Here is a 27,854-nt window from a genome sequence, read left to right as displayed (position 1 = left end):
TGTGCTCAAGTTTGTGCCCGTTACCTCTTGTCCTGACCATGGGCACCACTGAAAAGAGCCTGGCCCCATCCTCCTGACACCCATCCTTTAAGTATTTATAAGCCTTGATAAGATCCCCCCTCAGTCATCTTTTTTCCAGACTGAAGAGACCCAAATCCTTCAGCCTTTCTTCATAAGAGAGATGTTCCAATCCCCTAATCATCTTGGTAGCCCTTTGCTGCACCCTCTCCAGCAGTTCCCTGTCCTTCTTGAACCAGGGAACCCAGAACTGGACACAGACTCCAGGTGCGGCCTCAGCGAGGCAGAGTAGAGGGGGAGGATGACCTCCTTCCTCCTGCTTGCCACACTCTTCTTGATGCAGCCCAGGATGCCATTGGCCTTCTTGGCCACAAGGGCACAGTGCTGGCTCATGGTTGTCCTGTTGTCCACCGGGACTCCCAGGTCTCTTTTCACAGAGCTGCTCTCCAGCAGGTCAGCCCCCAACCTGTACTGGAGCATGGGGTTATTCCTCTCCAGGTGCAGCACCCTGCACTTGCCCTTATTGAATTTCATAAGGTTTCTCTCTGCCCAGCTCTCCAGCGTGTCCTGGTTTCGCTGTATGGTGGCACAGCCTTCTGGTGTGTCAGCCACCCCTTGCAAATGAAGATGAACACAGCACCAGCACTAGGTTTCTGGATACCACTAATGATTGCCCCATGGAGAACCTCATCTGGGAACTCATACAAGGACGAAGCTGCTCTTGCTGTATTCCAGGGCTGGTTCCTTATGTTGCTTTTGAAGAGTAGCCGTGATTGCACCGTCTTCAGATTCAGAATCCTCTTAGGAGAAACAAAAGCCAAGGAAGTCCACTGTTTCTTGGTGTTAGCTTGAAACCTTAAAAAAACCCGACATAACTGCAGAGAAGTTTGACAAGAGGCACCGCTTTTGAATGCTTTGATAGACTGGCACAGTCTTTGCCAGCAGCAGGGAAAGGATTTAAGAACCTAGAATTGGAGTTTTGGAGCAAATTCACACTGCTTATTGGAAAAAGACCATGAGGAAAATAGTAATTGGCTAAAAATCAGGATAAAGCAAGTTATTACAAGCATAAGAGCATCCTTTAGAAAGCCAAAGCTGCCTTCAAATGAGGTAGACTTTGGCTGGAAAATTTGTTTTGGGATCTGTCCTGACTTGAAATGTTGGTAAAATAGGCTTTGGCAACAGTTCATCCGTGAGGAGTGGTGATCCTTGCCTAGGACTGCTTTGGTACTTGAAGGCTGGAAGGGGGCTAATACGTCAGCAGTTTTAATAAAAAGCACTTTTTACACACCTAGGGGAGGCTGAGACAGAAAAAACCCTACAAAAAGACCTTCCAGTTCTGAGTGACTGGGAGAGAAAATGTAGGTGGAACTCATCAGCACCCAGATTTAGAATGGTGAACATGAAGGGAAAATGGGATTAAAAATCAGTGGGCTCATTCTCTTGGAGATAAGATTGCAGGTGGGCTCCCTGGGACCTATCCATGCATGCTACTGAGAAAAGAGCCGGTATTTCAGGGCCAAGCAGAGGGGTGACACCTCCCTTTGATCTGCTGAGCACATTCTCCTGCCATCACCCACCTCTTAGGTGTAGTGAGAGCTCTCACCTGTCCCCTGTTCAAGCTGGTATCCTCCATAAACACTTTAAACATGCCCAGACCATTGTTTCCCAGCCAGGACTGATACTTGGTGTCATTCTCCCCCGACGCAGAGTTTTCTCTTTCTTGTTGGATATGATCAGGTTTTTTTGTCCCAGTCCTCAAGTTTCATAGGGTGCCTCTAGCATGTCGGACAAAGCCCCTTGTTTAGTGTCATCCGTAAATTTGGTTAGGGGTGTGCTGTGCCCCATCATCCATCACTGACAGAAGACAGCAAGGTGGGCTCCAGTGTTGACTCCTGGGCTTCTCCACTTGTGCCTTGCGACCAGCAAGTTCCTGAGGATCTTGAACTGTAATTCTTCATTCTAGCTGTCATCCTACTGTAATCTTTAGGAAAACATCAGCTTGATGCCCAGTCAAAGGAACAAATTACACAACAGCAATTATGAGGAAAGGAAAACAGAACAAAACCAAAACCACATTATTCCTTTGTGCAAATCTGCCACGCACTTGTGGTTTGATGGTTGCATGCGTTTCTCATTCCACCTCTCTGAAGAAAATCTGGGAGAACCGGCAAGGCTCAGGGAGGGATGGTGAAGGGGACAAAAATGTGACAGTTTCTGTATGAGACACTGCACAGGCTGGGGCTGTTCCCATCAAAAGTCTATCATAAAGATCTGAAATCATGGCTATCTGGAGGAAGTGAGTGCAGAGCAGCATCTCTTTGTCTCTCCCACCAGGAGGGGACTGCAAAGAATAAATATTATCAAATAAAACCAGTAGGAGCCAAACTCAAATCCAAATTTCTCCCATCACACACAATTGAGCTGTGAAATTTTGCTCTAGGACACGTTCAATGCTAAAGGCTTACATAGTTTCAGGGGACACTGTGCAAGAAATCCACTGAGGAACACTAAATACGTGAAAAAGACGTCTGGCTTGGGCTTTTCTGTCCCTGAGCCACGTGTAGCCAAGGGCTGGGAACAGACTTGTGGGTGAGAGCAGGACGTCAAAGACATTTTTCATGGTGAAATCCCTCCCAAATATGTGCTTTTAGACAGGACAAAAGCCAGGGCACTGGTCTGCCTGGAGTGATTACGCACTGTGAGGCATCAGCATGTGTCCTCCATAACAACAGAACGTCATTGTGCTTATCAGTGGGTATTTACAGAATAATTTATCCTGTTCCCATTTGGACTGATGGTCTCCTTGCCATCTCTCTCTGGCTTTGCTAATCCCAGCTAGCAATTTGCCTGTAGTTACGCCTCACTTCTTGATCCCTAGGGATGTGGTGGAGGTTGCCCTGCGCTTCCCTTGCCCATGCTGGCTTTTTGAGTAGACTGCCACCTGAAAGACCTTCTGCCACGACTGTGCTAGTGCTTCTAGGCTTTACACCAGCTCTTAACTTACTAACAGCTTCTCGTAGAGGGAAAAGTGGTTGGATTATTTTTTTTCTTATACTTGGTAAATCTGTTCAAGTTTCTTTCTCCAAGCCCTGAATTTTAGTCTGTAGTTTGTACTCTGGTACCCTTCCAGCTGAGAAGCACCTGTCCCATTTTGTGCCCTCCTTTCCCTTCCCATCCACAGAAACTGGTGCCCCACGCAGCCCTGACTCTCTGATCCCCAGCTGCTGGCTCTGACCCCGTATGGGCTCTTGATAGTGAAGAAGTCCAGAGGCGAGATGCCATGTACCGTGGAGATGTGTTTGTCCTTTAGGTCAGCCTGTCCCGGGAGCGTGGGCAGCCCTGCCTGAGCCTGATGAGGGCAGAAACCTCTCAGCAGTGTGATTTGCTAGGTGCCTTGCTCCTTGGATGCGGGCAGGCAGGCATGTCCACGTGAGGCCAGGGGTGGCCATGCTGGTCTGGGCAGCTGCTGCCACACTGGTATCAGGAGCAGTTAATGCTGAGCTGACCATGGACCTCCGGAGAGCTGAGCGGGAAGGATGCTGAGCTGGAGGGCAGCGCTCCTGTGCACGTGGGCAGCAGCAAGCACGCAGGGCTCTTCCCCAGTTAATTCAGGCTGGCATTGCAAAAAAGTGCTCGAGGGCCTGGCAGGCGACATCTCTGCTCAGAATAGTCCTTGCCCCACAGCCACAGCTGCTCCAGGACTAGGCTACTGAAGCTGTCACTGTCTGGTTTCAGAGCCATGTCCCTCCACCTTGCTGCAGCGGCACATGGCAGACCTGCTCCGCGGCGACCGCGACCTGGCCCCCAGCTTCCTCAACAGCGTCCTCAACCAACTGAACTGGGCTTTCTCCGAGTTCATCGGCATGATTCAGGAGGTGAGCGTGCTACCCAGGGTTGCAGTCACGCAATGAGTGCCCACGTCCTGCACACAGCGAGGTTCAAGACACGAGTCTTGGGACTGGGAGTGCGGGGATTCCTTGGCGCGCATGGGACCTGAGCTGGGCTGGGGTCACAGCCTTCCTGTTGGGAAGGTACACCTTGTGAAGCTGTCTCCATTGCTTGGCAGATCCAGCAGGCAGCAGAGCGTTTGGAGAGGAACTTCGTGGACAGCCGCCAGCTGAAGGTGTGTGCCACCTGCTTTGACCTGTCAGTGAGCTTGCTCAGGGTGCTGGAAATGACCGTCACGCTGGCGCCGGAGATCTTTCTCGACTGGAATCGCCCATCGTCGGAGCTGCTGCTTCGGAGACTCGCCCAGGTATCATCCTTTCATGAGGTGTGAAGAAGTGTCCTTTGAAGCGGCACGGGGGGCCCCTCTGCCCTCTCTCCAGATGTGCAGTGAATTGGGTGGTCCTGCTGCAAATGCTGTACTTAAAACTACTATGGCAAACCTAGCTGCTGCAGAACAAATGCCGCTCCCTGAAGTTGGTACGTGTGAAGTGCTCCCCTCCTTTGGAACTAGTCTGGTCACAGCCGATTTCTACCTCTACTAGAAGGGAGGATGACGGCCCCTTAAATCTTCCTTCAGAGAGGCTGTGGCCAGTTTCTTCCACCCAGTAAAATCTGAATGCTCCTGTAACAAGCAGTGCCATGGAATCCAGAGAGGAGGCGTGGTACATCTTAGCAAGAGCTGTAGAGAGTATAGCCAGCTTCACAGGGAACATGCCCCGATGTTCAGGCAGGCATCTTTGTCTTCTGTCCCTCTGTCCTAGACTATAGTACCAAATGTCTCCGCTTTCCTGCCAGGGTTATGGGGACAGCCCTATTCCAACCTACAACACCCATTAGGCTCCAGGAAATTAGTTTTCATTCTAAAGCATGAGGAACCCTGAGGACAGGCTGTTCTGGTACAAGCCAGCCTGGTGGGGAGTATTCAAGGGTTGGGTTGCTCCAAGGGTTGAGGGTCAGGGCTACAACCAGATGAGGCAAAGCAAGACACGGTGGGGTCTAATACGGCAATCTTGGGGGAAGTGCTCAGCCTGAGATCCCGGGATTTTCCCTGGGCAAGGAGGAAAGCGAGGGGCCCTTAGCAGGTGGTTTGGGCAAGCTGGGGAATAGCCAGCAGGGTACAAGGTTCTGCAGCATCCCCGTTGCATCCTGGTGCTGCCACAAAGCTGTCCCCCACCACTGAATGCGCCCACAGAGAGGGGTGCAGAGTTTTGCTCTCTGTGCCTGAGGGTGACAGGAAGAGGGATGCTGCATCTGAGAGCCGGTGCACACAGCTTGCAGCGGTTGTGTCAAGCCTGGAGCGTCCCCGCTCATCCCACCGGGGGTTTGAGCAAGAGATAATGGTGGCTCATTAAATGTCTTTACAGCAGATTCCTTCTGTGCTGGTCATAGGCAGAAATTTCTGCCTGTGGTGATGCTCTGTCAGGCAGAGAAGCATGTTTATCTCTGTGCTCATCCTGTGCTTCAGGGCCGTCCTGCTGCCAGCTCCAGGCAGGGCAGGACCTGGACTGTTCTTCACCCCGCTGACACTGCTTTTGCCCAGCAGCAGCTGCCAGCTCGCTCTTCATGGGCTGTGGCTGTCCTAGGGACTGTAGCTTCTGCTTCTCAAGAGCTTTTAACCACAGAAGTAGCTTGGCATCTGTAGGTAGGATTCATATTTAAGTGGGAGATGCTGAGATTCAGGTGTCTTCAGACCGACTCTTCCCTGGGAGGTTTGGGTCTGGTACAGGCACTGTGGCATGGTGCCACCTCCTTCCATGCCAGAGCCAAGTGAGGTCTCTGCTGCAAGCCTCCCTTTGTGTGTCCACCAGCTCCCAGGCACCGAGCCTGAGCTATAAGGATGTGCTGCCCCAAAGCGTGCTCTTTGGATGCTGCTCACAGGAAGGCCCATCCAGAAAATACAAACGTCCTCTGCCTTTTCCTACACAGCTCTTGAACCAGGTGCTGAACCGTGTGACGGCTGAGAGGAACTTGTTTGACAGAGTGGTCAACCTCCGTCTGCCGGGTGAGTCCATGCATTAACTCTCTGTCCCTCTCCATTGAAAACATGCCCTTGGGAAGTGAGGGGTGGCTTGTACTGAAGGTCGGTGCAGAGGTGTATGGGGTCAGACCTCAGGCCTGCCACATCCCTGGCTGGGAAGACAGTTTGGTGCCGCGGATTGCCACAGAAGTGCTATCTTCAGAAGACATGTAAATTCTCCAGGCAGACCTGAGCTTTGATGCTTTTCCTAGGCCCTTAACCTCTGTCTGCCCAAGCAGCTCCAGTTCCCTCCAGGACCTCTGTCCTCATGAGGCAGCTGGTGCATGGATCTGGCTGCCTGTGGTGGAAGTGGCAGCCACGCTGTGCTTGGGCGGGGAGGTGTGTTGCCAGACACTAATGTGACACAGGGTAGGTGGGAACTGTTTGAATGGCTCAAAGGCCTGGACAGATTGTAGTTTAGGTAGCAGACTTGGTTGCTGTGCTCTGCATCGAGTAAAGGGTGCTGGGGGAAGCCATTGTCACCAACAGCAGCCCTCTTCCTCGTGGAGGTGACTGTGGGCAGCTGAGCTGGGCCTGTTAGCAGAGACTGGCTCCAGGTGCTGTGTTATGGGCATCCTATATTTCCTGTACAGCAGCTGGATTTTCCTGCCTGCTTAGGAGCGGGCAGAGCACCTTCTCCTCTTGAGGCTTGGAAGAGGCAGAGGTGCTCCATCATGAGAACAGTGCCTGAGTCTGGGGTTTGCATTAGTGGGGAAGGCTCCTATGTCCTTGGTGAAACCCATGGCCCCACCAGAGAGCCCAAGTGCATGGTTCCTACCTCCTGGACTGCTCCGCCACCAAGTCTGGAAGCAGCGGTGCAGCCCTGCTCTGCCTGTCATGCAGTGGCAGTGGCTCTATCTTTATCTTTCTGTTTTGCTTCTGTAGGGCTGGAGAGCGTGGACCATTACCCAATCCTTGTGGCTGTGACAGGGATACTGGTCCGGCTCCTTGTGGACACTGACGTTCAGGGGTGAGTGGCTTTTGACTTCTGAAGCACAGAGACACTGCATGTGGCGTTGCTTTGGGTGCTGCAGTAGTCAGTGCCGTGGGAGGTGTCGCAGGAGTGACGTGGGTGCGTGGGGACCGAAGCGAGGTGAGGTGTGCATGGAGCCAACAGGAGCCAAGGAGCTGCAGCCCCTGCAGCAACAGCAGGGTTGTTGTCCCAGTGCTACTGCTGGGTGCAGAGCTCTCTCCTGTGGTGCAGGAAGGCCCTTGTGCTCATGAGAGGTAGCTGTGAGGTGCTGTACTGACAGCAGATGTGCACCTTCCTCCCTGGGATGGGGTCTGGCACTCTGTGTGTGACAGGACAGCTGCTGTCAGAGGTTGTGAGCACCACGTGTAAAAGATCTGTGCTGATGTGGTGACGCAGGTAAAGCACTGCAGCACGCAGCGATGGGTGGAAGGGAGTTCGTTAAAGCTCCTTCGCTTTGGACCCATCTCAGGAAGGCATCACAATGCCTGCAGAGCTCTCTGGCTGCCCAGACCTGCGGCACAAGGGTGAGACAAATCCTGTCCAGGCACTTAGATGATGCAAATTTTCAGATGAAGCAAATGTTCTTGTCTTTATGGTAACCAGCTATTCAGAGAGACAGCACTGGGAATGATATGGCTGGACAAAGCCACAGCTGACCTGGTGGTTTATGTGTGTCTGTGCCTGCTTGTACTGAGTCCTGAAAATAGGCTCATGCTGATATGCTCTGCAGCCCTGCGTTTGCTCTCTGCCGGTGTCATTTGTCGGTGTCTTGCCTGGCCACTGTGCCCTGTAGGATGCTGTAGGAGATGTGACTTTTCTGTCTGTGCTGCAAATCCTGCTTGTTTTTGCGTTTGGAGAACATGATAGTCTCTGGCTTTGTGGAGAGCAGAGCCCCATCTGGCCGAGCAGTTCAGCCCTGCAGCCACTCTTTCAGCTTCTTCTCTCAAGGACTCAAAGATGTACACAAATATATCTAATTATATCCTGCCTCCCGTGGCTGCTGCACCAGTCTCCCAGCCCCAAGTGTGACAGTGCCAAGAGCTTAGCACAAGGTCACTGATCAGTGGTCTTTCTGGACTGCGAACAGGGGTTGATTTTGCTCGCCCCAAGAATCCTGCTCCGTGGAAAGGGCAAACGTCATGAATTTGATGCCACAACTAGACACTTCTTCCTGGAGGGAAGAGGGGAGGCGATAAAGCAGTTCCTGCATACCAGGCAGGACGAGAAGTCCTTCACTGGCTCCCTGTACCTTGAGCATCTGTCCCAGACTAGGTCACTTGTAGAGTCAAAGAGGGGAAGGGATAAAGCTCTTTCTGTGGTCCTTGGAAGAGCACTGGGAAGACGGTAGTGTGACGAAACACATCCTTCCCAGCCTGCAGGGAGTCCTGGGGAGACAAAAAGCTTCCAGACAGTGTCTTCTTTACCTGAAAAGCCAGTTGTGCCTTGGGTTAGGGAAACCCAGGCAGCTGGTGTGGAAGGGGCTGTACATTGCCAAGCGGCACTGTCCCCTGTCTGCCAACAGCATCCTCCACGCCTTGGGCAGTGGCAGGCTGCACAGTCGCAAATCAGAGGTGCCGTATCCTGTGGTGTGTGGTTGGGAAGTGGCAGGTCTGCAGCTCATCTTCAAAGGCTTTGTCGTCATCTCCTTGGGCACTGGAAAGCAAAAATAAATAGGAAATTTGAAAAATTTCGAGAAAAGCTGAGCAGTAGAAGCACAAGGTGAAATAGGAGGAAGCCCAGGGAAAAATGTCTGTAAACCAAAATGCTTCTGTGTGATTTTGCAAAGATCTGCACTAAATCTGAGGTTTGATACGTCACTGATCTATAAAAGGCAAGCCAAAATTGCAGAGGAGCATTTAGGTCAATCAAGACAAAAGAACCAAGGCTGGTGGCTTGGAGACCCTCTGCTGCTACCCGAGCAGAGGGGATGGGCAGCCTGATGGTAGAGGTCAGTGTGGCCGCAGCGTACCTCACATGGAAGGGCAAACTGAGACACCCACCCCCCTTTGCCACACACTGAATTGAGGACCAGGGTGCAAGTGTTGTACCCCGCTTACGGAGTGGTTCTGCTCCGTGCGGGCACGTTCACAAACAGCAAACAGGGATGGGATGGAGAAAAACAGCAGATTTGAGACGAAACGCAGAGGCTTTTCTGCTGCCTTTGCAGTCCTTGAGGGTTCAGTCATGCTTTGATCCTGTGTGCAAGTCTCTTGTCACCATTGGCACGGGGTGCTGAAGAGTGGGAGGTGCAGATCCGTAGGGATCTCTTCCCTGCAGTCACCCAAAAACCAGGGAGATGGTACAGGTCAACAATGGCGGGCCCAAGGCGATGGGAAGCATCTGTCTCTGAGCAAATGAGTGAGAGGATGGTCCATAGAATGGGAAAGGCGAATTCAAACCCTCCTCGAGTCTGTATGCTCCCATGGGAGGTGATTGCTGTGGGTCGTGTTGCTGCAGGAGGTAACTGAAAAGATTTGAAGGATCCCATATGTAACCAGGCTCTCCAGAGCAGACCCGTTTTATATGAATTCAAAAGGAGACAGCAGCTTTCCTTTTTCCTTTTTCACTTTCTCTCAGTGCAGTGAGCAGGATAACAAGATGGACTTTTTTCCTTCCTCAGAAGGACTCTGCCCAGGCAGTGCTTGGAAGCAGATAGAAACCTCTTCCAGGTCCCATTTGGCAGCTCCCAGGTTACCAGAAATCGTTAACAGAGTGAGATTGTACAACCCACATTTGCATGTAGGAACTCCTCTGTGGGAATTGCCCGAGACACTAGCTGTTACCCTGACTGGTTCCCTGCGAGGAGGCTCTGCCCCAGAGGATGAGGACAGGGGACACAACCTCGGGTGACTTCCATAGCTTGGCTGTGTTTTTTCTGGTTGCCTGTAACCCAGCGAGCCAACACGGTGCCATGCGCTTGGTTGGAACGTGCTGCAGGCTTTGCCCTGAGACAGAGAGGGTGGGTTCATCTGGGGGTGGAGGAGAGGGGTACCATTTATGGGGCCAAAACATTCCAGTGGGGAGTAAAGAGAGCCAGGGCCCTGCCAACTCATTCAGCTGCGTTATCAGGATGCAGTCGGATGCCTCGGCTACTCCTTGCCCAGCACAGGACACTCAGACAGGCATCAAGTACTCTTGCTACGGACTCCTGGCATCAAACAGAGCCATTAAGCACAAGAAAAGGGAACATTGCCCAGGCTGGGATGTGATGAGACAGTTGATACATCATATGCCTTAGTCCCTGGATGGAGCGGGCCGTGCTTTTGAGAGAGAATACATTTCCTCGTCAGGTCTGTCAGGAGGGCTGGTGCTGCTTGTGGTGAACCAAAGCTTCAGTGTCCACCTCTTCCAGGCTTGCTGATCTTTGTAAAACCTCCATGGGTGACTTACCACGACTCCCACACGCTTGCTGGAGGCTGGGAAGGAAGACTTTGTGCTGATAACCAGAGTATCCTTAGAGAGTAGAGGGCTTGAACCAGAGTGGGGCCTGGGGATTTCATGGCTTGGCTCCGTCGCTGGATGTAACAAACTTTGCAAACAGGGGCAGGGGAGAATTAGTGCAGGGCACAGGTAGGGAGCTGCTCGCTTAAGCTGGGGTCCCTCAGCAGAGTTCCCAGGCAGGAGCATGGCAGTTGCACTGTGTTTCCAAGCAGAGCAGCTGCCTGTCCACGGAAGGCTTGCAGGGAGGGAGCTAAACCTCGTCGGCAGGCGAGAGTTGGGCAGCCTGGCACCGGGGCTGAGCTGTCTCACCAACAGGCAACAGCTCCTTGATTTAAAGCCCAAAAAGCTAACTGCATCCTGGGCTCCATCACCAGCAGCGTGGCCAGCAGGTGGAGGGAGGTGAGTCTACCCATCTACTCTGCTCTGATGAGACCCCACCTGGAGTACTGCGTCCAGCTCTGGGGGCCCCAACATAAGAAGGTCATGGACCTGTTGGAGTGAGTCCAGAGGAGGCCACGAAGATGATCAGAGGGCTGGAGCACCTCTGCTATGAGAGAGTTGGGGTTGTTCAGCCTGGGGAAGAGAAGGCTCCGGGGAGACCTTATAGCCTCTTTCAGTACGTGAAGGAGCCCTACAGGAAAGCTAGGAAGGGACTCTGGATCAGGGGGTGTAATGATAGAACAAGGGGTAACAGTTTTAAACTGAAAGAATTTAGATTTAGATTGGATATTAGTAATAAATTCTTTACCGTGAGGGTGGTGAGACCCTGGTCCAAGTTGCCCAGAGAAGCTGTGGCTGCCCCGTCCCTGGAGGTGTTCAAGGCCAGGCTGGATGGAGCTTTGAGTAACCTGGTGTAGTGGGAGGTGTCCCTGCCCATGGCAGGGGGTTGGAACTAGGTGATCTTTAAGGTCCCTTCCAACTCTAACCGTTCTATGATGCTATTTTGGCCTCTGCACTGTTGTTGTGGGACTGCTCGGGCCTCCGGCCGTGCTGCCTCTTCCCAGCCCTCAGGTCTGACAGCAGTTGGGCAGCACCTCTGTTGCAGGGAGCCTCAGCTCCTAGCAGGGGCCAAGGAAGCAGGGATGCCCGTGCGCTGCCTCTTTGCCAGGCCCTAATGACTGAGCCTTGGTTTTGCAGGGAGGAGAGGGAAGGCAGGGTCTGACAGGATGAACCAGGAGCTGGGCTGAATCATTGGGTCTGCGCCAGAGACCCTGGCTGCCTTCAGCTGGTATCATCCCCCTGTTTGTCTGCTAAATAATTGAGCAGATTTTCTATCAAGCCTTCTTAGGAGTGAGCTAATGGAGCAGCATTGGCCAGAGCTTGTGTAAGGATCCTGGCAAGAGCCAGGGGCAGGGGAAGGGGCGAGGCTCGACGGTGAGGCTATTGGTCCCCAGCGTGCAAGGCCACCTTGTAATTAGGACCTAATGTAGGTTGGAACAGGCTTTGTGGAAAGCAAGGGGCCATCCCAGAGCCGAGATGAGCTGTGTTGTGCCAGGGCTTGGCCGCCACTCCAGTCCTCGGTCTTCCCCCATGCCCCATGGACACCATCCCCTCAGAGACAGGGGCAGCGAGGCTGGGCGGCGCATTCCCCAGCCCTGTCCATGTGAATCTGGAGGGTTAGGGCACATGCAAGGAGCCAGCAAACTTGTCTGCAGCACAACTGTACAAGGAAAGACGTAAGCAGCCTTCAGGGTGCATCTCCCAGGGACTTCTGCCCAACAGATGGAGAGGATAGACAGAAGAGCACTGTGAACATGGTGGTACCAGCCAGCAGAGCACAGGACAGGGATCCTGGGTCAGAAACAACCACACTGTACCGGTGGGATGCTGAGCACGAGCCAGCGGGACCTGCCAGGAGGAGCGGCACTGGGCTAATGTGATGTTGGGGTAATTCTGGCTGGATCTCTGCACTTTTCTCCTTTGCACAGTACAGATGGGTGCAGAGGGATGGGCTGGCAGGAGGGAGGAGATGGAGAAGTTCACTGGGCAGAAGTAACATGTTGGTGAGTGAGAAGGTGAGTAGGCAACGAGGCCACATAGGGGAGGCCAGTAAAGCAGACGCTGTTCAATCGCTGGATGGTTTTGGGGTTGCCTCCACTGGAAAAGTCACAGAAGATACCAGTCTGCAGGTTCCTAAACTCATCCTGGCCGCCCACCTGCATGCTCAAGCACTGCTGGGACCCTGGGGACTTGGCTGGTCCCCACCGGACACGGTAGTTCTCTGCAGTCTTGTGTAATTACTGATCGCTTAAACACGAATGCTCCTTCAACACATGTTGATGAGCGAGCTGTAGGGAAGGAGTTGTAGGAGTAGACGTTTCATGGACCTCTCAGGCTAAAGGAGTCCTTGCTACCTTGCCCTAAAACCTTGGAAAGTGAGTGATACTTGAGTCTTGCAGTGCATAGCGGATCGGGGTGAGGGTGAGCCAGAACACAGTGGCGTGACTAGCTCAGACCTAGGTTTCGTGGTTAAAAAAGGAGTCTTGCCTTACTGATCTTACTGTTTTTACAAGCTCCCAGCTACAAATGGGACTGCCAAAGCTGGAGTCTCCTGGCCCCTGGGGTATGTCGGGCACACACTGGGAGGCAAGAGCAGGCATCGTGCTGGCAAGCACTAGGCTTCACTGCTTCAAGCTCTTTGGAAAACCATCAGCATCATAAGGAAAAGATCCAGGTCCAACCATGTACATCATGTGTCCAGCCCCGGTGGCAGGAGGGGGCTAGCATTCAGCGTGCCCACGTTGTCCTGGCTGAGATGTGAAGTGCCAAGGGAGACGGGAGTCAGTGTTGGAGGCCAGTCCGCAAAGCTAGTCTTTGTACCTGTGTGCACAGGCGCAGGTCCCTGCACGCCGGAGACACCGTGCTTTATGCTGACCTAGTACTTTATCCTCTGGAGTCAAGGAGCGGGAGGCCCGTTTGGCAGCGAGCCGGGGCTGTAATGATGCAGATGGCTTCCGAGAGAGGACAGTGTATTCCTTGGGGACCATCCATTACATTACCCAACTCCTGCCTGTCAGGGAAGCTATGCTCCTGGCTATGTTTTTCCTTGCTGAGACGATTTGCCTTTTAGGCTCTTTAATGAACTGCTTCAACAGTTCAAACTGCCTTGCCTTGCTCATTGGAGCAGCAGTGTGGTGCAAGGTCCTTTCCGAGCACCAGAAAGGTGTGAAATGCAGCAGCAGGATTTTCCTGGGTAAGGCAGCGGAGAGCCCTTGGGGGCAGCACTGATATAAACCTCACATTTGCTGTCTCCGGCATAGTGGGGCTCAGCCTTCCTGCAGGGACAGGAGAATTGCAGCCAGCCAAGAAGAGCTCTCCTGGGCTTCTCCAGGCTGCTGTGTCCCCGAAGAGGCCCTCGGGAGCCTTTCTTACAGTCCAGTTGTCCTTGAGCTGTTCCCAAGCTTCAGCCGTTAGCTCAGCTGGGGATGCAGATTTGCAGAAGCACTAATGCCTGGGAAGCTCATGTTGGCACCAGGGAGGGGGAATGTTTGCGAGGAGACCTACAAAGATGGCGATGGAAGAGCAGCAGGGGGTAACACCAACTCCGGGTGCTGAAACCCAGAGCAGCACTTCACCTTTCCTTTCGGAGGAAGATGCAGTGCTTAGATGTGGCATTCGCTCTGGCACAGAGCCAGTAGCGTCTCGGCAGGCGTGGGCCACGCTCAGGGCAGTGGCCTCGTTAGGTTCAGACCTGGGCCCTCTTGCCTGGGTCTCTTCTCTTTTCCAGACATTCCCAGGGCAAATCCAAACCATCCTTTCTGTGGGATCCCTGCCTGGGTGCAAAGCCAGGGGATGGCATCATCTCGGCTCCGTCTTTGAGAGGCAGGGTGCCACTCACCTATCCACCCGACGCCGAAGCACCTTGCCACCCCCCGGCAGCACGCCAGCGTGGCCAGCTCGGCATCCCAGGCGTGTCAGGAGCGCTGCGCTAACGGGAGGTGACAGGGCTGGCAGCAGCGGGCGCGTGGGGAGCGAGGGCACAGGCCAGCAGGGCCTGTCGCTCCACATCCCGTCGCCTTTGCCAGCTGCCGAGCAGCGGCCGCGGGGCACGTGGCAGTGGGGCACGTATCGCATGGAGCTGCGCACAAGGTCAGTGTCAGGAGAGGCGCTGGGCGGCTGCGGTTGGGTAGGATAGATGCTCTCCCAAATGCTCTCCCCTCCTTCAACGGGTGGGGAGGAGTCTGACAGGCCCAGTTTGGGCATGGTTGACTTTTTGCTGGGAAAAAAGCTGCTTGTTTCCTGGCTGAAATAGTTAAAGACCGGGTGTCAGTGCTGTCCTGATGCCACAGGGACCTTCCCCTCCCACCAGTTGTAGGGCTGCCAGCAGCTCTGGGGGCTGGGGCACAGCTGTGGGGGGCTGTGGGTTTGGGGAAAGGTCTGCAAAGGGTCCTGGTCCACATTTTTGGGTTGTGTCTGAGCTGCATTCCTGCTTTTGGGCAGGCTCCAGCATCCCCAATGCTGCAGGCAGCTGCGTGCTCCCGCTCCAGCTGTGGAGAGGGCAGTGGTGGCTGGCAGGTGGGGGGGGACACCCTTATCCCTCTGCAGGGTCAGTCAGGCGTTATGGGGGGGCAGAGCTGCCCCCGGTGCCAGGGGTGATGCAGGGCTGGGTGCTGGGGAAAGCAGCGCAGGTGTCTGATGAGGTGGGGGCTGGAGTCTGTCTGCCAAGGTTGTCAGGATTTAGCCAAAGACCAGGCCAGTCCCACCTCGAGCGGGTCTCCCCATGGTCTTCTCCTCCGCACCTAAATCCTGCTCATCCCTATTGAGTTCTGGATATGCCCTTGTGTCAGTTGGCCCTGCTCCCTCCCCAGCTCCCAGGCACCACCAGGGACCTGCCCTCCTGGGGACAAGCCACTAGACGCTCCTCTCGCAGCAGCCCTGGGCCACCAGCACCATCTCGGCACATTTAACCCCCTTGCCAAGGCCACCCTAACGCTGTTAGATGGGAACAGAGCCTGCGAGACCGGTGCGGATTGCCTGGCTCTGTGTGCCAGTTCAGCGGGAATTCAGGGCTCCCTCAGACCCCCCGGACTCCCACCGCTGCCCCCGTGGGTTGCAGAGTGGCTGCACGCCGCTGCCCTGCAAGGGCAAGGAGACACTCAGCCCCGTGTCAGCTTAAAAAAATAGGCATTTTTTATTCCAATGTAACTAGATAATTACGACCCAAGAGAGGAGAGGATTACTCACATTTATCGATAGGCTTATTAGATTACTGCCTAAATAGCTGTGCTTTAGCAGCGCGTTTGTCCGCCTCAAGGAGAAGCGGCGAAGGAGGGTGGTGCATCTGAGCCCTCATCGTCCTTGGTGGCACGGGGAGCGCTGAGCAATGCGGGCTAGGGCGCTGTATCACATCACCTAATCCTGCCTTGACTATTTACAGCTTCTCGGGAGGCAAAAGCTTGGTAACGTTTGCTTGGCTGCATGGCTGGTCAGGCGCTGAGCTCCATCCCTCCTGCGTGGCCACATTCGGAGAGGCAGCGCTTAGCCCACCTTGCGACAGGGTCATGCTCCTCACCCCGCTCCCAGCCACAGCATGGTGATGGGGACCAGCACGGGCTGGAAGGGGACAGTGGCACCGCCATCCCCTGGCATGAGCGAGGACACTACCCCACTCGTCATGGCTATTCCTTGGCCTGGGAGGTCCAAGGCGGTGGTGGCCGGGTTGTGTTTCTTGAGCCCGGGGCCACGGCAGACCACCATCCCAGTGTCATCATTGGGGAGTTTGTCCGAATGAAGCAGAGATTTCTCGGGCGTGCTGGGTTCATCAGCATTACCGTTGTGCTAATGAGGCCGTGGCTTCTGCAAGGCGCTCTTGCCGGGCACCGTTGTGCCCCCAGCCCAAAACCCACCAGGAGCTCATGGCTGAAGCAGTTGTGGGTGATGCCGATCACCCTCGTGGGTCACGGTCAAGCTGGGAATTCGGAGTGCCCAATAGTCCTGCTTCTAGCAGCAATGGAGGAGAACAGCTTTTGGGAGTCCCCGGTACTCCTCCCAGCTCTGCACCGCTATGACACGATGGGGGTGTCCGAAAAGACAGAGCTGATGGACTCTGAGTCCGACTTGAGCTGCAGGACCTTGGGGTGCTTGGCGTCAGGGAAGTCCTCACTGAGGGCCAGGCGAATCTTGCCGTTCTGTGTCTCCCTGACGGGCTCGAGGAAGACCACATGCTTGTTGGCGCTGACCTTGCGGTTTGGCCCATCGGTGGCAGGGGGAGTGGTGCTTAGGATGGAGGACTGGGCGCTGCACTCTTGTGGGGGGCTGAGAGGAGCTGGCTTCTTGCAGCAGCTCAGGCAGCGGCAGGGCGTGAGGTACAGGTAGATAAGCACGAGCAGCAGGCTCACGATGCAGCCCAGCAGCGTTGTGAGGCCGGTGCTAAAGGTCTCCCCATCTGGCTTGGGGTAGTGGACCGTCACATTGATTTCGCACAGCCTGCTGAAATTGTGGGGGCTGTTGATGGCCAAGCCCACGTAGACCCCCGAGTGCCAGGGCTTGGCCACCGCAATCTTCAGGCTGCCATTGCGGTACACCTCCAAGGAGCGGTTGCTGTTCCCCGGGTGTTTGATGGGCTCGTGGCGAGGGGAGATCCACATGTAGGTGGTGGCCACGGCCGGCAGGCTGGTGTTGCAGGTGAGCAGGAGGGTCTGGCCCACCATCACAGGGAAGGTCACGGGGTGCACGTCTTCAGGGCCCGCCGAGCAGTTCTCAAACATGTGGCTGTATTTGAGGAACTTGATCAGTGACCGGGGCACGTTGTTGGACACCTTGCAGGTGTGTTCCTCGAAGAAATCCTTCACCGAGCTGAAACCTCGCTGCTTCCAGCGCTGGAGCATCAGGTAGAGCTGGCAGCTGCACCTGACGGGGTTGTTGTGCAGGTACAAGCCGTTCCTGATGTTTTCGGGCAGAGCCGTCAGCTCCTCCACGGGGATGCTGCTCAGGCTGTTGGAGGAGAGGTCCAGCGTGCGGAGGCTGTAGTTGCCCAGCCCCTGCACCGAGTGGAAGGGGAAGGTGGTCAGGTTGTTCCAGCTCAGGTAGACTTTCCGCAGGCCGCTCAGCTTGGCGAAGGCGTTTTCATCCACTCGTGTAATGCGGTTGTTGTAGAGCAGCAGCTCCTCCAAGCTCACCAGCTTGTCGAAGTAGTGCGTCTCGACGGCGTGCAGGTGGTTGGAGGACATGTCGAGGTGCCGCAGGTAGGAGGCATTGTGGAAAGCCTGCGGAGAAAGGTCCTTTATCTGGTTGTGGCTGATGTGGAGGGCCTCGAGGTGCGGGAGGGCGGCCAGCCAGCGGTCATGGAGCTGAGTGAGGGCATTGTGGCTGAGGTCCAGCGTGGTGGCGGTGGGCGGCAGCGCCCGGGGCACGCGCTGCAGCGTCTGCCGGCTGCAGCTCAGCAGGTCGGAGGTGCAGATGCAGGCGGCGGGGCAGCTGCGGGGCAGCGGGGAGGCGCGGGGAGCGCGGCACAGCTGGAGCAGCAGCAGCAGCTTCGCCACCCGCGCCCAGAGAGGGTCTGTGGGTGCCCTCGGGGACATTGTGCCGGGCAGGAGCCGCTGTGCAGCCCGGTGCAACGTGCCGCAGTCCTCCCCGGTCTCCCCCTGTGCTGTCTTGGGCGGGGAGCGGGGGGGAGCTCTACCGAGCATCCGCAGATGCCCCTTTGCGCCCCGATTCCAGCCGAGGAGCTTGAAAAGAGTTAAAGGAGGGCATCGTCCTGCCCGCTTCTGCTGCCTACCTGTGCTCCGGCCGGCCGGGGGCTGCCCGGGGGCAGGTGGGGGCTGGTGTCCGGCATCGGGGAAGCGGCGGGGGGGGGAGGTTGGTGGGTGCTGAGACGGTCCGGCGAACGCCTGGCTGCCTCCCGGAGCCGCTCGTCCCCGAAGCGACAAGTTTTCTCACGGCTCCGCGCCGCCGCCGCCGCCGCCGCCGCCGCGCATCCCCAGGCTCCGGCGGCCGGTTGAGCCCCCTCCGGCGGCCGGCTGCCCCCCGCCCCGCATCTCCCGGGGAGCCGGGCTGGCTGCGGGAGCGCCGTCCCGCTCCGGCCCCTATTTAGGCGCTGGCGGGGGGGTGTGGGGGGGGGGGGCCGGGCGGGATCCCATTGGTCCCGTGGCGGGGAGTGGTGGCCGCCGCGGTGGCCGCGGCCCGTCCCGCGAGTGGGCAGGGCGATGCGCTGCCGGCACCGGCCCTCGGCCGCCGTGATGGGGCGGGGGGGGGGGGGGGGAGGGGCTCAGGGGCACTTCGCCCCCCCTCCCGCCTCCCCGGCGCACAGACACCGTCCCCTCCCGGCTGGAGAACGGCAACCTCCACGGCTGTCACCCCACCGGCTGCTCCGCCACCGCCCGCCCTCTGGGAGGGTGCTGGAATAGACCCGCCCCGCTGTCACCTCTGGGAGCCCCCCGTGTCCCGTCCTGCGCCCAGGCTGGGAGCGGGGATGGCAGTTACCACCCCCCCCCCCCCACAAGCCCCCGCCACTGCTTAGCAGGCATCGCGCTCCTTCCCACTGCCCTTGTCCCCTGCACCATCTGGCGGGGACCCTCCCCCAGCACCCCCGGCCGTGGGGTGAGCCCAGTGGGGTCCCCACGGCGGGGGGGGGTGGGGGGGGTGAGGGGTGGGAGGTGGCCGCAGGGTGAAGGACACACAGGAATGACCTTACCCACTGCCCGGGCGCGTTAGTGGGAAGCAGAAAGCCAGGCTGGGGAATTGGTTTCCATTAGGGCAGCAAAAAGCTAATTTGGTGGCTGCGGCTGCTGCGCACCAAGGGGCTGTTAACCCCCTGCGCCCCAGCCCCAGCTCAGCCTGCGCCGCTGGGCTTGCCCGAGTGCCACCACGGAGCCAGCTCTTCTTGCGAAGGGCTGTAGACAGGGGCCATGGCACTGGTGCCTGACGGAGACACCCATTAAGGTGCCCTTCATCTGTCCTGGCCATCCCCGCTGAGGCTTGACGCTGGGGAGAGCCACAACTGCTCCCTCCCTCCTGCCTTGCGAGGGCACCCACTTGCCATGGGGGCGGGGAGGGGTACATTGAGCCATCCCCGCGGTGTAGGGGTGCTACAGCCCCCAGCGTGAGGCTGCTGCATGGCACCTCTCCTTTTACCCTTGTGGTGCTGTGCAGCCAGGGTGGTGCCGGCTGCTTCAGCCGCCCTGCAGCTCCCCAGGCTCCGCCGGGCACCGCTTCAGCCTCAGCAAGTGCTAATGCACCGTATCGATCCCGGAGCCTCCGAGACAGGGGTGGCAGAGGAGGAAGGGGGATGGCCGCTCTGTGGCTTCGTTTTGGCATGTTCCCCTTTCCTCAATGCTGCCAGGAATGCAGGGCCACCGGGTGTGCCCAGCAGTGGCTTGGGCTCGTCCCCATGGGGCACAGGAGCTGGGGGTGTTCCCGAGGGCTGTGGGCACACTGCGTGACCCATGGAGCCCTACCCAGGGGCTTTCACATCACCACTGCCATCACACTCCCTGCTGGGCACGGCATCCCTGTGGTCCGCAGGGCATGTGGTGCCACGCACACAGCGGTGCAGGGGCTGGGGCCCTGGTGTCCCTGCCACCCGTCATGCCCAGCCAGCTCTGGGGGCGGTGTGATGGCGGGGGGGAGGCAGAGGTCTGACTGTGTCCCTTTGCAGGGCCGAGCGTGCAACGGCGGTGCTGCTGGCGGACCCCTGTTTCCAGCTGCGCTCCATCCAGTACCTGCTGGGCCACGCTGAGCCCTTGGCCCTGGCAGCTGCTGCCCCAGCCACCGACAAGCGCCATTTTTCCCTGCACACCTGTAAGTGTTGGCTCCGCGCCGGGAGCTGGGCTGTGCTCACCATCAGCCCCTGGCCACGGCTGGGATGCGGGGGGAGAGGGCTGCCAGCGTCTATATGCCCTGCAGCATGTCCCAGCCCCCTTAGCCCTGGGGACAGGGGTCCATGGCTCCCCCATTGCCCCCCCGATTTGGGATGGGGCTGTGTCCAGTGCCTGCTTTTGGCAGCAGTTTTGTCCCCTTGCAGTGCCCAGTGTCCATCCTCCTGTCCCCAGCCTGGGGATCTGTCCCCAGCAGCAGTCTCCCCATTCTGGCTGGTCCCTGAGGACAGCTGCAGCCCCCTCCACCCCCCTCACTGTGCATCACCCAGGAGCCTCGCGGCAGCCCGAGGGTCACATTCACCCCATGCACCCACCCCCCACCCACCCCATCCCACCCCCGGTTTGTCCACACAGACACAGAGTACATCAGTGCCGAGGAGCTGGCGAAGGTGGACAAGATGCTGAGCCACCTGAGCGAGGAGTCCAAGCAGGCAGCTGCCACCACACTGGTGAGTCCCCCAGCCTGGTCCCCATGCTCAGCAGTAGCCCCAGCTCCCAGCACACCTGCCCTGGGACACGGGGGTTTTTTGCTGCTGCCGCTAACTGCCCGGTGACCCTCCACAGCCCACCAGCGAGGAAGACCTGTGCCCCATCTGCTATGCACATCCCATCTCAGCCATCTTCAGACCCTGCTCCCACAAGTCATGCAAGTGAGTACCGTGGTACCCACCCCCCACCCCCCCCCCCGCAGCGTGACTGCCAGCCCCCTACCCCTCCCTGCTTTGTGCCGGGGGGAGCTCACGCTCTTTCCTCCTCTGTCCCAGAGCCTGCATCAACCAGCACCTGATGAACAACAAGGACTGCTTCTTCTGCAAGGCCACCATCACAGGGGTGGACGACTTCACCAAGCCAGCAAGCTCATAGCACCCAGCCCCATACCACGGGCCCCCCTAGCTGAGCGGGGCAGCCCCCCCACACACTGGCTTCTCCCCTAACATATAGCCAGGATGCAGCACGGGGCTGCAGTGTGGGGTGGCTGGGAGGAGGCCCACTGCCAGGCTCTGGGGCCAGCGACCCCCTCACCCAGCGCCTGGGCTACAGCAGCCCCTCTGCCCCACAGGCCGTTCTCAGGAAGGGGAGCCCAAGGCCTGGGATCTGCTGGGGGAACACGCAGCAGCGCCAGGGTGGGGGGGCCGGGCCGGGCAGTCGGGCTGTTAACTTGCCCCTGGCTAGGGGCTGACTTCATGAAATGCAGCATTAAATTATTCTTCCTTATGTGGTGCCCTGGGACACGGAGAGGGGAAGCCACGCTGGCCCTGGCAAGCAACCCAGCACTTGGGCGACACTCAGATGATGCTCAGCAGTAGATGGAAATATAAATATTTAATCGAAGCAGAGCCGGGAGCGCAGGGCCCACCAGGGGCTGCTACATGATGATGCGCGGCTCTGGCACAGACTCGGCAATGGACTTGTGTGGCAGCACGTTGGCCCCATTGAGGTAGAGCTCGTCATTGACGATGACATCCTCACCCAGCACTGTCACGTTCTCCATGCGAACCTGCCCCAGAGAGGCCCTGTCACACATGCCCTGACTCAGGGCTCAGTGCCACGCGCCTGCCCGCAGGCACTGTGCGTCCCTCCATCCCTTCGGGCACAGCCTGAGGAGGCGGGAAGGCAAGAGCAGAGCCCCGATTCCCCAAGGGGGCACCCACATCCTCACCCACTGCCCCACAGAGCAGCTCCAGCCCACGATGCAGGACTCCAGCCAGGAGTGTGAGCGGATGCGGGCCCCCTTCAGCACGGTGCAGCGTTTGATGCGCACTCCGTCTTCCACCACCACGCCGGCCCCAATCGTCACATTGGGGCCGATGACGCAGTTTGCCCCGATCTTTGCGCTGGGGTCCTGGAAAGAAGAGGTGCTGTGCCGGGGCTGGGAGGGCAAGCAGAGCTCTCGGCGTGCCCCACACCACTCGGCGAGTGTGGGGACAGGAGGGCACAACTCAAGGACAGGGGTGGGAGGATGGGGAAAGCCCATGCCACGTGCCCACGGCCGGCATGCTGGGGGCTGGCACTTACCACCAGCACGTTCCCTACGACACCAGGCCCCGAGTGCAGCTTCTCAGGGTGCTGAGCCCGCAGCGCCTGCAGGTACATGCACATGCCCGTGAGGAAGTCCTTTGGCTGCCCGATGTCCATCCAGAAGCCTGCAGGGACAGAGCTGCAGTGACAGCCCCCCAGCACAGGGTGGTGGCAGTGCAGGCAAGACCTGCCCCCCCCCCCCCCCCCCCCCCCGCCCCCATGCTGCCCGCACTGTGTGCAGGGCCTTACCTTGCAGCTCCATGGCATAGAGCTGCCCCTCCTGGGCCATGGCTGGGAAGATCTCCTTCTCAATGGAGGTAGGGCGCAGCTGCGGGGACAGGATACAGGGCTGAGCAGGGGACCCAACCCACCCCGGCCTGGCTTGGCCTGGTCCTGCACCCCAGTCCCTACCTGGATGCGTTGCAGGATGCCGGGGCTGAAGATGTAGAGCCCGGCGTTGATCTTGTTGGACACAAAGACGCGCGGCTTCTCCACGAAGCGGCAGATGCGGCCGGTGTCGGCCTCGCTCACCACCACGCCGTACTTGGCTGGCTCCTCCACGCGGGTGACCACCAGCGAGCCCTCACCGCCGTGCTGCCGGTGGAAATGGGCCAGCGCCGCGAAGGGGAACTCGCAGATCACGTCGCTGTTGAGGACAAAGAAGGGCTCCCCGCCCTCGGCCAGCAGGTCCCGCGCCAGCGCCAGCGGCCCCGCTGCCCGGCCATGAGTGATGCCACAGGGTCGGGGTGAGCCCAGTGCCCTCCTGGCCCCACCTGCGCCCCTCCCGGTGTCCCTGCTCCCCACCAGCCCTCCCAAGCCCCCAGTCCCCACAAATCCTCACCCAGCCCTGCTGTCCCTGGTCCCTCCCGTGCCTGTCTTGATGTCCCTGGCAACTCGTCCTGCCCGTGCCTATCCTGGAATACCCCTCCTGCTGTCCCCGCGTCTCCCAGCCATACCCATCCATGCGCACCCTGCCGCCCACAGCGTCCCCAGCCCTACCAATCTATACCCACCCTGCTGCCCATGGTGTCCTCCCCGTGTCCCCCAGCCCTACCCATCCCATGCCCACCCTGCTGCCCATGGTGTCCCCATCGCAGTGGTGTCCCCCCACCACCCGCCCCTGCCCGCCGCCCGCACCCTACCCGTGCCTAGCGGCTCCTTCTCGTGGGACAGGGAGATGCGGATGCCGAGCTGCGGGCACAAAGTGAGCGTCGGGTTGCGGGGGAGGGACGGCGGGGGGATGCGGGGGCGGGGGGGGGACACGACACGACCCTTACCCTCTGCTCCTGCTCCCGCATGGCGGCCCCCAGCGCCTCCGACATGTAGCTCACCGCCAGCACCACATGGCTGACGCCGGCCTGCGGGAGCGCGGGTCAGCGGGCGGCGGGGAGACCCCCGCGCCCCCCCCCCCGCCGCCGGCCCCACCTGCCGCAGGGCCTCCAGCTGGTGCAGCAGCAGCGCCTTGTTGCAGAACTCCACCAGCGGCTTCGGCCGGCTCAGGGTCAGCGGCCGCAGCCGCGTCCCGAAGCCGCCCACCAGGATCAGCGCCCGCATCCCCCCGCGCCCGCGCCCGCGCCGACACGTCAGCGCCCGCCGCGCGACACTTCCGCGTCACCACCGCCCGCCACGCCCCCCGCCCGCCACGCGTCCTGCCGACCGCCCCGGGTCCTAGCGCCCGCCACGGGTCCCGCCGCCCGCCCCGGATCTCAGCGCGCGCCACGGGTCCCGCCGCCCGCCCCGGGTCCTAGCGCCCGCCACGGGTCCCGCCGCCCGCCCCGGGTCCTAGCGCCCGCGCCCCGGGTCCTAGCGCCCGCCCCGGGTCCTAGTGCCCGCGCCCTGGGTCCTAGTGCCCGCCCCAGGTCCTAGCGCCCGCGCCCCGGGTCCTAGCGCCCGCGCCCCGGGTCCTAGCGCCTGCCACGGGTCACGCCGCCCGCCCCGGGTCCTAGTGCCCACCCCCGGTCCTAGCGCCCGCCCCCGCCCCTAAAGCAAGCGGAGATCATCAGCAGCAGAGCGGGCACCCACCGCGCTGCGGGGGCAGAGGGGTCCCGGTCCCGCTCGGCTCCCGCACCGCCCCGGCAGCCGCAAGGTGGGGTTGTTGCCGCACCCTGCCCGGGGCGAGCAAGGATGGGGCGACCCCTGGTAAAAAGAGGGAGGGGGGCACGACTGCGCCCTGCGCCGGGCAGGCGAGACTTTTAAGCCGCCCGCTGAGGGGTCCTGCCCGAGCCCCACCCCGGTCCTCGGCAACAGGCAGGCACTGCACACCACGGACAAAACCGGATCCTTTAATGGTTTTTGGTTCTCTGTGAAGCACAAACAGGGTGATTATTCATGTAAAAACAAACGGGGGGGCAAGGCTATGTACAAGCTGTGGAGTCCCACGGCGGTGGTCCAAAGGGAAGGGGCTCGGGGCTCTGACAGAGCAGCGGCAGCGGCCCCATCCATTGCCCCCGGCCCAGCGAGGAGCGGGACGGGCGGACATCACTGGTGTCCCCACGAGGAACGGCCCTAGGCCCTGCCTGCTGGGGACAAGGACACGCACAAGGTGGGCTGCGACGGGCCACACTAGGGCCAGGGCAGGGAGGGTACCTGGGCTGTTCCGGGGACCCGGGGCACCTGCTGCTCCAGCTGCTCATCCAGCTCCCTCCCTCCTGCAAACCTGTTCCCTGAACCCCCCCTGAGCCTCACCTAGGGGGCAGAGGCAATGAAATAGTAACCCAGTGCAGGGGAGAGTAGCGTGAATGAAGGTCCTCGTCCTGAGCAGTGGCTTGGGCAAGCTGGGGGACAGTCAGCGGGGTACAATGTAGGACAAAGCCAGCTCTTCCCCTGCCCGTGCCACAGCCCTGCGCCCACTGCCGCAGCTGCAGCCGTCAGCCGAGCACCAACACTTTCCAAGCAGACTGTGCACACATGCTACATGCAGGGAGAGTATTCCCCAAATAATCTTTCCTGAAGTAAAAAAGAAAACAAAACAAAACAGAACCAAACAAACCAATCCTGGCCCTGCAGGTACCCAGGCAGAGTTTCTCAGGCAGCCGGGATAACAGTATCACCATGGAACGAGTCAGTGACACCAGGGAGGGAGGAACCGGGGTGGTCCCAGCAGAGAGACAGAGGAGGGTGATGCAGAGCGGAGTACGGTTTGGTACCACCAGGTCATAGTATCAAACATTAATGCCCTCATCAAGGGAAGCCAGGGGTAAAGCACTGGCTCCAGGAGGGAGCCCAGCTGGCTCTTTCATCCACAAACTGGTCATTTATTTTGGGAAAGACTGACTCTGTGAAGCAGAGCTAAGCAGTCCGGTGACGGCACTCGCTGCTCAGCCAGGTCCCCCCCTCACCTGCCCCCCTGGAGACCCCCAGGGAGGAGAAGGGGAATCAGCCCTAACCCTTGGCCTCCCCTTCCACCATCCCCGTGCAGGGACCTGCCGGGAGAGCTGGGGCTGGGGGGCAGGAGCCCCACCGGGGGACGAGGGCAGCCTCGCACCGGCACACCCACATGCAACCTGTAGGACCAGCATTACATGACGAGAAGGGTTGAAATGGTCCGAAAGGCCCCGCTGCACAGCTGGGGTCGCGTTAACTGCTACAGATACTATTGCTAGCCCACGAGCTGAGTTCTTGCTTGGTCAGTGGTCCAGGGCAGAATTACTCCTGCAGAGCCCCGTGCCTGCCCATACGCAAGCCCTGACCATGCCACCCTAGCAAGGAAGGAGCAGATCCCAGGCTTGAGCACAGCTCCCAGTGTGCGGCATTCCCTCTGGGCCGCAGTTCTGCCAGGGGTTGCATTTGGTCATTTTATTTCCGTGTTTGGGTTGGTTAGTCACAGTGCCCAAACAGCAGAGAAAGGCAGCATCAAAAGCAAAGCCCCATCAGCAAAACCCAGGGCAGAGCTAGTGCCACCGAACGCAGAGACCAGCACCTGTGCTGCTCACCGTCAGCCCCACAGAAGCTGCCGACTGTTAGTCGAACACCCTTTCCCAATAACTCAGGAGAATTTCAAAGGGAAGGCCCTCCCGGGGGCTCCTGAAGCAGAAGGCTACTCAGGCCACAGCTCCAGCCCCCCAGAGCGCCCCGTGCTCTCCTCCTTCCTCTTCCCTACATCCAGGTCCTCCCTCCAGAACGCACACGCGACGAGCGAAGAACCAGGACACCCAACACCCAGCAGGCATCTACAGAGCCTCCTCCAGAAGGCAGAGCTAGTGCGGTCAGAACCATCTGGTCAGCATGAGGAGCTCTTCCATCCTGCCTCCCCTCAGCTCTTCTATCCAAGTACATTTAAAAAACAATGGAGCAATACAATTGTTTAAAACCAAAATTGTCTGCTTTTTTCCTGTGGTAGTAGGTGGTCTTGTCTGCTCCTGCCACCAGGACAAGAATAAGAGGCCATAGCCCAGGGCTACTGGTTTTCCTCACGCATCTGTTCCATGATGTTGATGAGGCTTTCCAGCCCGAATACATAACCCATGTCGGGTCCGTCATGCACAGTGGGGTCGTCGCGAAAGCCTTTGAACGTGCTGTGTGCAAAGTCAATCATACGTACATCCACCTTGGGCTGGGCCGAGGAGCCAGGCTCCATGCTGCTGCCATCCTGAAGGCTCTCCGGGAGAGAGGTGTCCACCCGCTTCAGGCGCATCTCCGGCCGGCGCTCCACAAACATCCCTGCCCTGCTGTCCTTCCCATCGTAAATGATGAGGAGGGAGCTGGAGTAGAAGCGGTAGGAGGCCTGTCTCTCCAAAACCGCCTTCAGGCTTCGCAGTTTGGCGAGGATAGGCTCAAAGAGGTCCTTGCGCAGCTCGATGCCGTTGTGGAGATACTGGTAGAGGGCGTTGCGGAAGCCCTCGATGGAAAGACCGCGTCCATAGTATTTATTCCTGCATAAGTAATGCCCTGTGTCCAGCTGATAGACCTAGAAAGCCAAAGGAAATGCACATCAAGCGGGAGCACCAGGTGAAGGCCACACACAGAGATCCCTGAGCTGTCCTGCACTGGCAGGGCAGAGGGAACTCGTTCTGTGCCTACTTTGCCGAAGAGGGGGCATTAAACAGCTCTGCCTGTTCCCTGAATCCCAAAGCAGCTCATAGGTGCATCCCAGGGGCACAGCCAGGGTGCCCAAGTACCGGTTCTCTCCCAGGACACCCAAAGGGCAGTTTGTGAATCCAAGCCTCCCCAAGAAGCATGACACAACAGAGCCTGAGGCTTAAAAAGCCAAGTCTTACAGCAACTCGGACAATGCTCTGGCAGAGGGAGCTGCTGGCACGTATTGCCCTTATTATGTGGCATGTGACTAATGCGAGGCCCTCATTGCTTCAGAGTCTGTGGGCAGAGATCTGGGTTACAAAATCCTCCTGCCGGTGGGGAAAGAAGCCACTATTGCACAACAGCACCAGCAGCAAATCCTTGTGTGCAGGGCCTGGCCTCAAGAGGAGAGCAACTCCTGAACTCCCAATACGGTACGGAAGCAAATGTCAGCTGATGCTGGGACAGAGGGACACCTCCCGCCCCAGGCACCGTGATTCTAGCTGAACACTAAGTCACAAAAATAACTTTATTAGAAAATCCCCTAACTGTCTGTGAACAAACCAGCTTTGGATAAAGCAGGCCATCTCAGGAGAAGCAGGTT

The 27,854-nt window shown here is 58.5% G+C and overlaps 4 protein-coding genes across 12 annotated transcripts in view; 1 reads left to right on the top strand and 3 right to left on the bottom strand.

The window, feature by feature from the left end:
- RNF123 (ring finger protein 123) overlaps positions 1 to 21,430 on the top strand; it is a 54,090-nt gene extending 32,660 nt beyond the window's left edge. For all 3 annotated transcript variants that reach the window (XM_054216286.1, XM_054216287.1, XM_054216285.1), the window contains 8 exons: positions 3,757 to 3,896; positions 4,088 to 4,276; positions 5,896 to 5,971; positions 6,872 to 6,956; positions 19,996 to 20,138; positions 20,570 to 20,664; positions 20,780 to 20,865; positions 20,980 to 21,430. In XM_054216286.1, the coding sequence (XP_054072261.1) occupies positions 3,757 to 3,896; positions 4,088 to 4,276; positions 5,896 to 5,971; positions 6,872 to 6,956; positions 19,996 to 20,138; positions 20,570 to 20,664; positions 20,780 to 20,865; positions 20,980 to 21,079 (914 nt within the window). In that variant the 3' untranslated portion in view covers positions 21,080 to 21,430. The remainder of the gene's footprint in view (positions 1 to 3,756; positions 3,897 to 4,087; positions 4,277 to 5,895; positions 5,972 to 6,871; positions 6,957 to 19,995; positions 20,139 to 20,569; positions 20,665 to 20,779; positions 20,866 to 20,979) is intronic.
- On the bottom strand, positions 15,575 to 18,377 carry AMIGO3 (adhesion molecule with Ig like domain 3). Its single transcript, XM_054216288.1, has one exon. The coding sequence runs from the start codon at positions 18,026 to 18,028 to the stop codon at positions 16,403 to 16,405; it is 1,626 nt and encodes a 541-aa protein (XP_054072263.1). The 5' UTR covers positions 18,029 to 18,377; the 3' UTR covers positions 15,575 to 16,402.
- Positions 21,431 to 21,519: 89 nt separating the features above from the next.
- On the bottom strand, positions 21,520 to 23,841 carry GMPPB (GDP-mannose pyrophosphorylase B). Of its 2 annotated transcripts, none has more exons than XM_054216290.1 (8): positions 23,660 to 23,841; positions 23,512 to 23,592; positions 23,377 to 23,425; positions 22,646 to 22,947; positions 22,484 to 22,562; positions 22,232 to 22,359; positions 21,876 to 22,058; positions 21,520 to 21,729 (listed from the first exon to the last, which is right to left on the bottom strand). In XM_054216290.1, the coding sequence occupies exons 1-8, from the start codon at positions 23,786 to 23,788 to the stop codon at positions 21,682 to 21,684; spliced, it is 999 nt and encodes a 332-aa protein (XP_054072265.1). In that variant the 5' UTR covers positions 23,789 to 23,841; the 3' UTR covers positions 21,520 to 21,681. The 2 variants fall into 2 exon arrangements, with proteins under 2 accessions (XP_054072265.1, XP_054072264.1); XM_054216289.1 differs by having other exon boundaries at positions 21,520 to 21,713.
- A 654-nt stretch (positions 23,842 to 24,495) lies between these two features.
- Positions 24,496 to 27,854, bottom strand: part of IP6K1 (inositol hexakisphosphate kinase 1) — a 44,190-nt gene continuing 40,831 nt past the window's right edge. For all 6 annotated transcript variants that reach the window (XM_054216144.1, XM_054216143.1, XM_054216141.1 and 3 more), the window contains one exon: positions 24,496 to 27,140. In XM_054216144.1, the coding sequence (XP_054072119.1) occupies positions 26,631 to 27,140 (510 nt within the window). In that variant the 3' untranslated portion in view covers positions 24,496 to 26,630. The remainder of the gene's footprint in view (positions 27,141 to 27,854) is intronic.

The sequence above is a fragment of the Rissa tridactyla genome, chromosome 10 (assembly GCF_028500815.1).
Source record: "Rissa tridactyla isolate bRisTri1 chromosome 10, bRisTri1.patW.cur.20221130, whole genome shotgun sequence".
NCBI lineage: Eukaryota > Metazoa > Chordata > Aves > Charadriiformes > Laridae > Rissa > Rissa tridactyla.
Note: the sequence above shows the minus strand (reverse complement) of the source record. Positions and strands in the feature narration are given on the sequence as shown.